We start from the raw sequence: 12006 nt of genomic DNA, 5'->3' as shown, positions 1-12006 counted from the left end.
CACTTCCTATAAGAGTGATAGAGACGCATAGACATCCACTTTGCGTTTTTATCATTTATAGTTATTTTACTAAAACAAATTACAGTTGACTAATGTTATTTTTCACATACTAGTACAATTTCCTCTTTACTGTTTTGATTGTACGTACTTTTACATTGAAGAATTTTAACCGTATGATAGAAGACCAGATAGATCAGCCATTTCTCTTGTTCGATATAATGTCATTGTTCATCAAAGCATTAAAGGATCATTGTTTGAAGAAACTACAGACTCAAGGAATGACAGTTGAGATGAACAAAACTCTTTTTGTCGTTACTGTTCCTGCAATATGGACGGATGAAGCAAAGAAGTTCATGAGAGATGCATCGATAGCGGTATCAAAGCATTTTTTCATTTGCAAACAATCCAATGTTGCAGCTGTAAAAATCTGCTTCTTACCTGCATATGCTTTTCACTCTATTGCAATGATTTTAAAACCTGTACAGCGTTAAAGAATTGGGGAAACACACGCGCGCACACACATGCACACACACACGCGCGCGTGTGCACATACGCACACATTGAGTCGTTGATGCGGCATTGGAGATGCTTTATTTTGTTGGTTTTTATGCCTCTCTGAAACAGACTTGATGAAACCAAGTCTTATTTGGTCACTGGCTTATTTCTAATTTCATTGGTGCCCTTTACTACATCGCGTAGTTTTAACATTATCTGAATTCATGATTGTTTGGATCGAAGTTGTTGTCTGTATGCTTTACTAAAACTGCGCCTAGAATTTGATGTCCATCTTGTTGCTTTATTCTAATAACAGATCCATATCTGTCTATTATTTATTTTGAAGACTAAAATTTGATTTAAAAAGAACTTGTACGAAGGGTTAGGGGGCTAGTTGTCTTAGCTGTATTTTCCACTCTTAACAGGCTCAACCAAACCAAGTTTTTGTTTATATTTATTTTACTGCTTTAATTGCCTTCATGGGATCTACCTGTTGCAGAATATATCATATCGTATCGCCAAATCAAACGTGTTACAAAAATCGATTTTCGCTACTGACGGAAATACATTCTTTGATAAATATTTAATTTTTAGTATATTTTACATCATATTCACCAGCTAAAAATCCATAGTTGTATGATATCCACAACAAACCTATATTTTTTACACAAATAGGCTGGTATTGGTAACAAGAACTTGTTATTGGCGTTGGAACCAGACGCTGCTGCTATATATTGTTTAAATCTCCCTGAGGGTGAAAGACAAGACATGAATGATCTTGGTATGAAAGGACAGAAGTTTCTAGTTGCAGACTTGGGAGGTATTTATAATGATGGGTTTGAATTCAATGTAAAGATAATTTGGCATTCCCAACACAACTTGTGTACAATTCATTAATGAATATAGATAAGTTTCAAATTTGGCAGTTTTCGGTTATGTACATTAGTAATATGACTTTTATTATACTGAAATATTTATGCTGAAAATCATTTTGATATAATTTAAAAATATACATTTTGGCAGGTGGAACAGCTGATTTATTTGCAGTGGAAGTCGAAGAATCAGGTTTTGTTAGGGAAATATGTCCACCACTAGGTGATCCGGTCGGCGGTCAAAATATAAATAGGGCATTCCTGCAAATTTGTTATGATTCATTTGAAGGAGATGATTGGGCGAAGACTTTTGGTAAAGCCACTCCAGTTGAAATGTGGAAAATGGAAGCCGATTTTGAGAAAAAGAAGGTTGCAATTGGGTCAGACGATCCAGATGGTGAAATGATTGATCTGGAAATTCCTTCATCAATACGTGAAAGCTTGCATAAGCAGTCAGTCAAACTGAAGGATACAAGATATATTGCCCTTCAGGATAGAGAGTTTATGTTTAACTCAGAGCTGATACGAAAAAATCTTTTTCAGGAAACATGTAAAATTATTTATGGAACTATTAAGAAAGTACTTGATGAACCTGAAGCAAATGGATTGAAAACAGTCGTACTTGTTGGAGGTTTTGCTGAATCGCCAATTGTCGTCGAAAATATCCGGAAAATGATTGCCAATGATTTTCAAGGAACAAAGGTTTTTATACCATCATCGCCTTTCAAAGCTGTATTGAATGGGGCAGTACTCTTTGGCCATGATCCTATGATAATCAAAAGCAGAATCAGCAGGGAAACATATGGAATAGAAACAAACGTTAAGTTTGATCCAAATATACATGACGAGCAAAAAAAATGGAACCTGGAGTCCACCGGAGAAGATTATTGCAAAGATGTATTCGATCTACATGTTCGCAAAGGACAATCTGTTGTTCTGGGCAGCTCACAACCAGTTCAAAAATACAACCCTATGTACGAACATCAAACAAGGTTACGTCTTCCTATTTACAAGTCGTCATCAATAAATCCAAAGTACACAGACGAAGTTGAATGTGAAAAGTTAGGAGAGATCATTGTTGACTTTGAAAATACAACAGAAGATACTGAGAAAAGTGTAGATGTGACAATGATTTATGGAGGGACAGAATTATCCGTCATTGCTAAAGACAACGCTTCGGGGAAGGAGTACAAAGCTGACATGACATTCAATAACGTTGAATAAGAAGAGTATATGATATAGCTCAAATGATTAAATCACTTTGGTTTATTAATAATGGTAAAAATACATTATCATAAATATTTTGACATGTTATTGACCTTAATGAGCTTTGTAAACGTTTATTTCTATGGTGGTAAATGCGATTCGGATGAAAAGGTAAAGTTTTTTCCACTTTGGACTCATGAGATAGATAAAACATGCTATGGATAAATCATATATTTGCTCGACATATGCGAGAAGAAAAATGAGTTTTTATATGTTTTAACTTGTATTATGATACTATAAACTGTTTATTTATGTTCCGTTTCTCTAAAATAAGACCACCAATCGATAAGCCTTTATGAGTATCTGTTGTAAATAATTATAATTTGGACTTTGTAGCGATTCATCATTGATTTTATTACAATCCATAAAAGTCTGGAAAAGATGAATATCATGGAGATCATTTAATATCCCTGACTTGTACTGCAATATGGCCTAGTCAGCAGGAGTGATGCTTTTACCATATTGTATGGTGTCATAGACCTGAATTTGATTGGCAGGGCAGTACCTTAAGAAATTATTAAAGAATATTAAGATGTCTGTAGTGCTATGTAATTATTTTTCAAAGATAACACATATTGATTGAAGAATCATTAGTTATTTTGTTTTACAAAAGTAATAAAATAAATTTTGGGGTCGTTTTTGACTAACATTTGTTATAAAAACCCTTAAAAGAACAGCAGTAAGGATACGACAAACATTTCTGTAACAATAAAGTTATCATAAAAAATAATTCAAATGAAACTACCTTCAAAATGCAAAACTCAATAAAGCACGTGTAATTAAAAAATACAATTTGTTTTCAAATCGCCATTATTGTTATTTAAATCAGCACGCCTCTGGATTCATGAATTAGCATTCATGATAATTTGAAAAGAGTATTTAAAAGCAAAATATTTTTAAGTGAATAAAGAAAGTTATTTACAAATTGCACATAACATCCGCGTAAATTACCAAAAACAAAAATGGGGTCAAAATATGCAAAATATATCCCTTACTGCGTTAGTCAAGCATTATAAATATGGTAATAACCACTGCAAAATCAGTTATTAATCGCAAACAGCATGTAAAATTTGAATCGTTTAAAATAGTTTGGCTTATCTGGAGGCATGCAGCTTTAACATAGTTAACTATCAGAGTTGGCAAAGATTCTTCTTCTTGCGTTAGAAGTAAACTCTGTGGCAGCTTCTCTTTCCCGAGGAATCATACATTTCTGTAAAATAATACTTCTCTAATAAAGAACAAGAAATTCAGATAAAAGCCAAACCGCCGAAATGAATATAACTTGACTCTTGCATCTGCGAGTGCCACTATTAAAAATACACTACTGTAAAACACTTATTATTCGCGAGAAATTTATTTTCGCTAATATTCGCGAGTTTTCTAAGACGCGAATTCATATTTCTCGCGAATATTTCACTTTGTCTATACACTTGTCCGAAAATGAACACTATCCGAAAATGCGTACACATGGATATATATCTGCGGAAAAGTATCGAAGCCAGTTCTAGTTACATCATGTTGCTATTCAAGTGTTTCAAAATAACTGTTTTGGTATTTGGTACAAATGCTTTAGCACCTGCGAGTTGTTTGTAACATTTCTATTTATTGTATCCTATTGTATTTTACTACAGTTCAATCCGGAGGGTAAACATAATTGTTTTCTACAGGTTAGGCAAATTACAGTACTGTTTAATTGATTTTCGTCTGCTTGCCTTTGAATGGCTAATAGGTGAAACTTTAACACTTTGCATTACTAGTAACAATGCTAGAGGCACGGAGTATGATCATGGACAATACATGACAAACACAGTGAACACATATCAAATAATTATCAAACTTTATTGACATATTTTTAGACAGACGGTTTCACTTAACAAGAAGATTAGCAAGCTATCAGAAAAATCGATACGGATATAAATGCATTCGTCGCACAATAAAAATAAACGACGCAAAGTTTGTAAACGGACAGGACAGAAAATATCCGAATGCCATCGGGTTTCCGGTTTCACATTTTTTTCGGGAAGACGCGAATTCATGTTGACGCGAAATAATTATTTTGGACATTTTGCCTCAAATTCGCGAAATAAGGTTCTCGCGAAAAATAAGTGTTTTACAGTATGTTAAAATGTTGACGTCTAATTGAATGTAGAACTTGCACTTACCATCAAACACCTAGGAGCCTGCATCTTTTTCAAATATGAAAACAGTTTTATGCATCTTTTAATTTTAGAATATCTTTTATATCATTATTAGCGCAACACGTACTATATTTTATTACAATATTTAATAATTGTTCCAGAAATACTATTTTCGGGAGTGTTCTTTCGTTTTCGTAAGGTCGGCTTAGTGTATTAAACAAGGAAGAAAGAATTAAAAACCAGGCAGTTTTAAAACCGATAAAGGTAACAATGATAATTAACTAGATGATTAAGACATTTAAACACACATAGGGATCCAGCCCTCTGTTCTTCTTATTTTAATTTGAGCCTGTAGCAAAGTTCTTAAATACTGCAACAATTTTTTTTTTGGTGTTATGCAAATGACTATATTAAACAATAGGTGTTTATAGCGCGTAGCCATGTAAGGAACTAGTATCCCCATCCTAGACCTCTCTACAACCCCCAAAAATATTTATAAGGATAAAATCATTTGAAACATAATTACTGTCATTTAAATAGCACAAATCATTAAGAAAATTGAGCTTTCTGGGCCTCCGTAAAACATACCATATCTTATAACAAGGTATCAAAATGTCCGATCATTGTAAAGTGAAAATATGCCCTCTTTAGCTTCGTTAGGGATGGCTACATATTTTTTATCAATTTAAAACAATTGTTGCAAATATTAGGGAAGGTAGATTACTACGGAAGAGCATTAGAGCCAGGTGTATGTTTTTTATTAACTCGAAATTTCGAGTTAGTAACTTGAAATTTCGACTTAGTAACTCGAAATTTCGACTTAGTAACTCGAAATTTCGACTTATTTACTCGAAATTTCGACTTATATTGCACGACTTTCATTGGTTATCGGTGAAATTCAAGATACTTTCTTTCGTGTGTAGCTGTTGCACATTGACAGAGCACCTATGTATTTAACAGAACAATTAAATAGGGTCAAATTATCCACACATACTGAACACGTCCTTCGCTTTTTGTGGAGGGGGGTGTAAAATCACACTTTCCACATTTCCGTGTTAACCGGATGTTTCTTTTTCTAAAGCACACATACAACCATCATGTGAAGATACAACAAGTCCAAAACCCACCCTATTGTAAACTGTGCAACATTCATGTGTTAAATAAGTTTTAAATGGCTTGTATACGCCAGTTAGTCTGCACGTTTCTTTATATTATACTTATGATGTTTTTGTAACATTATTCATTATTTACTAAGATTTTGATTCATATTGTGTTGATAAAAGTTGATAAAAGTGGAACTTGTTGTTATATACATGTTGGGAATAATATAAAAGCAGCCGATTTTACAAGAAATATAGTCAGTCCAACAAATTTGACAAAGGCCCCAGTACCCCTATTTTGGCCACTCTGCGATACTTTCCTCAGATGTCCCACACGTGAAGTATAGGATCTTTTATTCACATGGATGAGAAGATACAATACAACGTCTGAATAACGCCTGAACGTTCAAATTAAATGAAGCCTTGTGTTTTTTTAGGTCGGGCGTGTACATGCCATTACTAAGTTTAATTTTAACTTTAATAGTTTGTCCAGGCACCCGTTTCTCCATCTCCATCGTTCAACCGCACTCCCTACTATATCTTATATTATCTAAACTCTTGGTAACTCATAAATTTGGCCATTTTTCTATTAATGCTAATAAGTCGAAATTTCGAGTTAGTAAGTCGAAATTTCGAGATAAGTAACTCGAAATTTCGAGTTAGTATGTCGAAATTTCGAGTTAATAACTCGAAATTTCGAGCTAATAAAAAACATACACCTGGCACTAATGCTTCTCCGTAGTTTACAGTCAAATATTGAATATTTAACTATAAAAACTTATTACCACGGCTGTCAGTTGGCAAATGACATACGTTATAGTCGTAGTAAAGCGGGGAAACCGCTAGAAAGCTGGCACCTCGTAATAGCCAGTTACAAATATTGGAGGGGCCGGTACTGCCAGGCCAGGAATCATATTTATTCACCAGCACCCTATTTTATTACGTTATCATGGTGACCGGTTGCGGCCATTTCAAACCCGCGAGAAATTTTATCGTTTTATCATACAACTTATAAACAAGCAAGATTTTCTGCCGAAATCGTACAAAATGTCGCAGCAGAGAATGTACGTATAAACCTCGAAATTTTAACAGTTGTTGAAAACAGCAAGGAACATTTTGATTCCAGTGGCCGGTAGCGTCCATGGTTTGACTCTACATTATATCCCTCGTTTGTCTATAAAAAGACGAGGAACAGAAAGATACCCGCGAAATTCTACAAAATGTCGAAGGGTAAAATTATAGGCCGCGACATTTTGTTCCCCAACAACGGTTTCGGCGATTATTTGAAATTTTCAGCCGCGATTTATTTGCGCAGATACATTGCCCGGCATAAAATGTCGAGGAAACAGATCCGCGACTTGATAAATATTGTTTCAATATATCAACACGCCATGCAAATTTATTCATGATTTTAAAAGTACCATTATTTTTGTTCACGCGTATAACAAACAAATCCAGAATTTGGTCTTTTAGAAATTCATCCCAAATTTTCCATTCCAGTGCGTGTTCTTCTTTCAGTATTTATCTGAGACTTAAAATATAGCTACTGTATCTAAGGCATGAGGCATAAGTCCAAGGTATAAAAAAAAAACAATTTCTCTTAATTTGGTAGAAAAAATGCCTGTTATATTACAATATTAGTCTCTTTTGTTTTTATTTTATATGCTGTTTGTATATTTGTTACAATTATAATAAAAAACAGACTTTGTTCAGTTTGACTACTGTTTTGTATGTTCCAAAGAAAATACATTTAATTTTTTAGCTCACCTGTCACAAAGTGACAGAGTGAGCTTTTGTGATCGCTTTTCGTCCGGCGTCCGTCCGTCCGGCGTCCGTCCGTCCGTCGTCCGTCCGTCGTCCGTCCGTAAACTTTTACTTTAAATGACATCTCCTCATAAACCACTAAGCCAATTTCATCCAAACTTCACAGGAATGTTCCTTTGGTGGTCACCTATAAAAATTGTTCAAAGAATTTAATTCCATGCAGAACTCTGGTTGCCATGGCAACCGAAAGAAAAAACTTTAAATATCTTCTTTTAAAAAACCCAAAGAGCTAGAGCTTAGATATTTGGCATGAAACATCTTCTAGTGAGTGTCTACCAAGTTTGTTCAAATAAAAGCCCTGGGGTCAAAATTGGCCCCGCCCCAGGGGGTCATTGATTTTCCCTATATGCATATAGTAAAAACTTAAAAAATCTTCTTTTAAAGAACCCAAAGAGCTAGAGCTAAGATATTTAGCATGAAACATGCTCTAATGGGTGTCTACCAAGTTTGTTCAAATAAAAGCCCTGGGGTCAAAATTGGCCCCGCCCCGGGGGGTCAATTATTTTCTCTATATGCATATAGTAAAAACTTAAAAAATCTTCTTTTAAAGAACTCAAAGAGCTATGGCTAAGATATTGAGCATCAAACATGTTCTAATGGGTGTCTACCAAGTTTGTTCAAATAAAAGCCCTGGGGTCAAAATTGGCCCCGCCCCAGGGGGTCATTGATTTTCCCTCTATGTATATAGTAAAAAACTTAAAAAATCTTCTTTTAAAGAACCAAAAGAGTTAGAGCTAAGATATTTAGCATGAAACATCTTCTAATAAGTGTCTACCAAGTTTGTTCAAATAAAAGCCCTGGGGTCAAAATTGGCCCCGCCCCGGGGGGTCAATGATTTTCCCTATATGCATTTAGTAAAAACTAAAAAAATCTTCTTTTAAAGAACACAAAGAGCTATGGCTAAGATATTTAGCATCAAACATGTTCTAATAGGTGTCTACCAAGTTTGTTCAAATAAAAGCCCTGGGGTCATTGATTTTCCTTATATGTGTATAGCAAAAACTTAAAAAATCTTCTTTGAAAAAACCCAAATAGCTAGAGTTAAGATATTAAGCATGAAACATCTTTTAGTGAGTGTCTACAAAGTTTGTTCAAATAAAAGACCTGGGGTCAAAATTGGCCCCGCCCCGGGGGTCATTGATTTTCTTTATATATGTATAGCAAAAACATAAAATCTTCTTTGAAAAAACCCAAATAGCTAGAGTTTAGATATTAAGCATGAAACATCTTCTAGTAAGTGTCTACAAAGTTTGTTCAAATAAAAGCCCTGGGGTCAAAACTGGGTTGGCCCCAGGGGTGTCATTGTTTTTAACTATATGTTTATAGTAAAAACTTAAAAAAAATCTTCTTTTAAAAAGCCCAACGAGCTAAAGCTTAGATGTTTAGCATGAAACATCTTCTTATGGGTGTCTACCAAGTTTGTGCAAATAAAAGCCCTTGGGTTAAATTGGCCCTGCAACGTTGGGGGGGGGGGGTGGGGGGGCCTATATACAGGTGAGCGACCTCAGGGCCATCATGGCCCTCTTGTTTATTCTTAGCAAGCCGACCAAAGTTCATGATGAACAATATGTTTTTGTCCGCCCATTCATCTATGATATACATGTACAATTCTGGTAAAATACAATTAACCATTGAAAAATTAAAAAAAATATCTGGTCATCAGATGTCTACTAGTTCATCGTCACTTGCTGCATTTCTTGCTTGGACGCAATTTTTTATGCTTTGCATCAATGCCCTTCTTGTTTAACATGATATACCATTTGGCGCGAAACATGGTACTGACATTTTGAAAATATAGTCGATTTGGCTTATTTACATGTGGATTTTAATATTTCCTACAATGATTAGTTGTTGATATTTGTAGAAAGTGAATAGCATTATAGGTGAAAAAGAAAATGTACATGTTTTGATATTTTTATCATCTAATATTACTGACTAAAGTAATGACACAAACAGAACAATGTTGCACTACTGTCATGTCACATTACATTTACAAGTCTTGTAAGTCTTGTTTGTATTGGAATTTCTTTCCTTACCAGGTAAGCATCAGTGAAAGCATTTGTTTTTAAATTTAATATCTGGCCCCTCTGTCATGGACAGTGCATACGATAAGTATAATTATGCAAATTTAAATGATTTACAAAACATCCGGAATAATGACTAGTTCTTAATCTAAATAGAAAATGACTTGTGCGCAGAAATGATTTGGTAACGTATCTGTAATGAGCGCATTTTTTTGCTCGGAGCTTCTCAATTGCTGCATTGCAGCAACATTTGTACTCGTACTTGTCTAAAGGTAGTAATAGGTGTTAAAATCGGACATTTGTGTAAAGGATAAGATTAAGCATCATATATACAACTATCTCCTCATTGTAAAAATCTAGTGTCTGATATGTAATAGTTATCTTTACAAATTGACCTGTTAATTTATCTCTTAACAAAATTGGACTGTATCTCATATCAGTTTAAATATGACCTACCATGTTTTAACCTATTTTGCATTCTATATTAACAAGGTAAATTCTGCTATTTAGTCAACTCCTAATCAAAATACAGCCTCTTGACAAATATTACTATAAAGATGCACATTTTTTGAAAATCTTTATCTTTTACCTTTTAACAGTGATATTTTATTAAAGGTGTTGATGTTGTTGATATCATGTGATGTTTTAATATTGCATTTTTTTATTGTGCCATGTGTTTGCATATATTTATATGCCCGAAATAAAACAGACTATAGTTTTAATTGTAAAATATGTAATATATCTTGAGTCTCTTGTAATTCTACTCAAAGAACAATGTAATGTTTATCTTTTATGTTGAAATGTATGTAATGGTGCACAGATTTGACTATAATAAATGAATAAATATTAATAACAAACCATTCTGTTATAAAGCTGAAAAGGGCAACAAGGATCGATACCTTTATTTCAGACCCGTATGATTTTTTTTAGCCCAGACATCTCAAGAATTAAATTATTACATCTTTATATGTTGAAAATTGTTATGTATTAAAATCAATTAATATCAATCATTTACAAACATTTGCTGCATCATTTTCATTTATTTTATCAGAGTTATCTACCTTTCGCAATTTGCATTCGCCATGAAAATATTTACAATCCAAGTCGACCGAGTGTTACAAGTTAAAACTATGAAAAATGCTTCAATACTGATGAAACTTGTCACAAATGGTGACTCTAGCCTCTGCAACGGCATGTTTGATCTTTTTAAATTTCCTGTTACCATGGCAACGTAGGAACGTCTCAAAATTGCCAAAAATCACTATTTTGCAAGGTTTTTCCATCAAAACTGATTTCAAAGTGCTGCAACTTCTCAATGGATTGAGATAAAGTAAAAGGCTTTTCGGCATTGGTTACACGTTACCTTACAATCGACCTGAGGCCATTTTTAGCCTGTCACATGTCCTAAATTTTCTTGGCGATGAGGGGGGTTACCTCCCCCATCAAATCCCCGAACAGAAGGGGGCACATCCCCCTTCTGGCAACCCTTTGATGTACCTGTTTGATAGGGAGCGGCGCCGAAAACGTGTTCACTTTTTTATCAATATTTCACAAACGAAAAACGTGTTTGGGGCCTAAATAGGGCATTTTTTCACTGTTTGAGGCCTCAAAAGGGGTGTCGAAAAGCCGTCAAAACACGTCTGTATGAGGTAAAAGGTTAACAAAAAATGATGAAAAACCTTGGAATTACCCAAAATCTAGTTTTTCCATGTAAACACGTGGCCTTTCACCTAATTTTGGTGAAAATGGTTGTTTTGTGACATTTTTAATTTTTTTAATTTAACCGATGCTAGAGGGTATTAAAGACTTTCCATTACCTTTTATAAATAGACTTAATTAGAGTTTGCAATGTGTTTATGTTTTTGTAATTGAATGATTTCCTAGAATTGTACATATTCTCAAGAATTGTACAGATTCTCCAAAATTTAAACTCATATATAATACAGCCTTGACAAAAAGACAGTTACAACATTTGTTTTATTGTTCTCTGTGTTGTTTCCAAACGTAAATACTAATGTAGTTACCTAATCAGAGTTTATTTATCTAAAAGTAGAGAAGCTTGAATTGAAAATCATATGTTTGCATGTCAACATATATTTCATAGTCGACGACAAAAAGCTCGATTGCCATGCGTTCCTGTTACGATAGTTAGCTCGAAAACACACTTCAGACAATGCAAAAAAAGAGTCATCAAAATATGAACCATATCGAGCATATATCCGTTTTCATCTAACCTAAATTATTTTAATTTTATCTCATAAGTTGCCCTTTATCTATCAATGAAACA

General features: G+C 34.1%; 1 protein-coding gene across 1 annotated transcript; it reads left to right on the top strand.

Annotated features, from left to right (window-relative positions):
• Window positions 1-212: 212 nt before the first annotated feature.
• LOC132732169 (heat shock 70 kDa protein 12B-like) lies at window positions 213-3319 on the top strand. The gene is made up of 3 exons (XM_060718539.1): window positions 213-374; window positions 1171-1315; window positions 1519-3319. The coding sequence occupies exons 1-3, from the start codon at window positions 219-221 to the stop codon at window positions 2589-2591; spliced, it is 1374 nt and encodes a 457-aa protein (XP_060574522.1). The 5' UTR covers window positions 213-218; the 3' UTR covers window positions 2592-3319.
• Window positions 3320-12006: the final 8687 nt, after the last annotated feature.

Source organism: Ruditapes philippinarum, unplaced genomic scaffold, assembly GCF_026571515.1.
Source record: "Ruditapes philippinarum isolate M1 unplaced genomic scaffold, ASM2657151v2 ctg543_1_1_1_1, whole genome shotgun sequence".
In the NCBI taxonomy this organism is placed as follows: domain Eukaryota; kingdom Metazoa; phylum Mollusca; class Bivalvia; order Venerida; family Veneridae; genus Ruditapes; species Ruditapes philippinarum.
This window is presented reverse-complemented; position numbering and strand designations above follow the sequence as displayed.

Excerpts from the sequence above, each read along its gene's own strand:
- LOC132732169 (XM_060718539.1), top strand. The coding sequence starts at position 219 with ATGTCATTGTTCATCAAAGCATTAAAGGATCATTGTTTGAAGAAACTA. Across the intron at positions 375-1,170 it reads TGAGAGATGCATCGATAGCG|GCTGGTATTGGTAACAAGAA; the intron begins GTATCAAAGCAT and ends TTACACAAATAG. Across the intron at positions 1,316-1,518 it reads TCTAGTTGCAGACTTGGGAG|GTGGAACAGCTGATTTATTT; the intron begins GTATTTATAATG and ends ACATTTTGGCAG.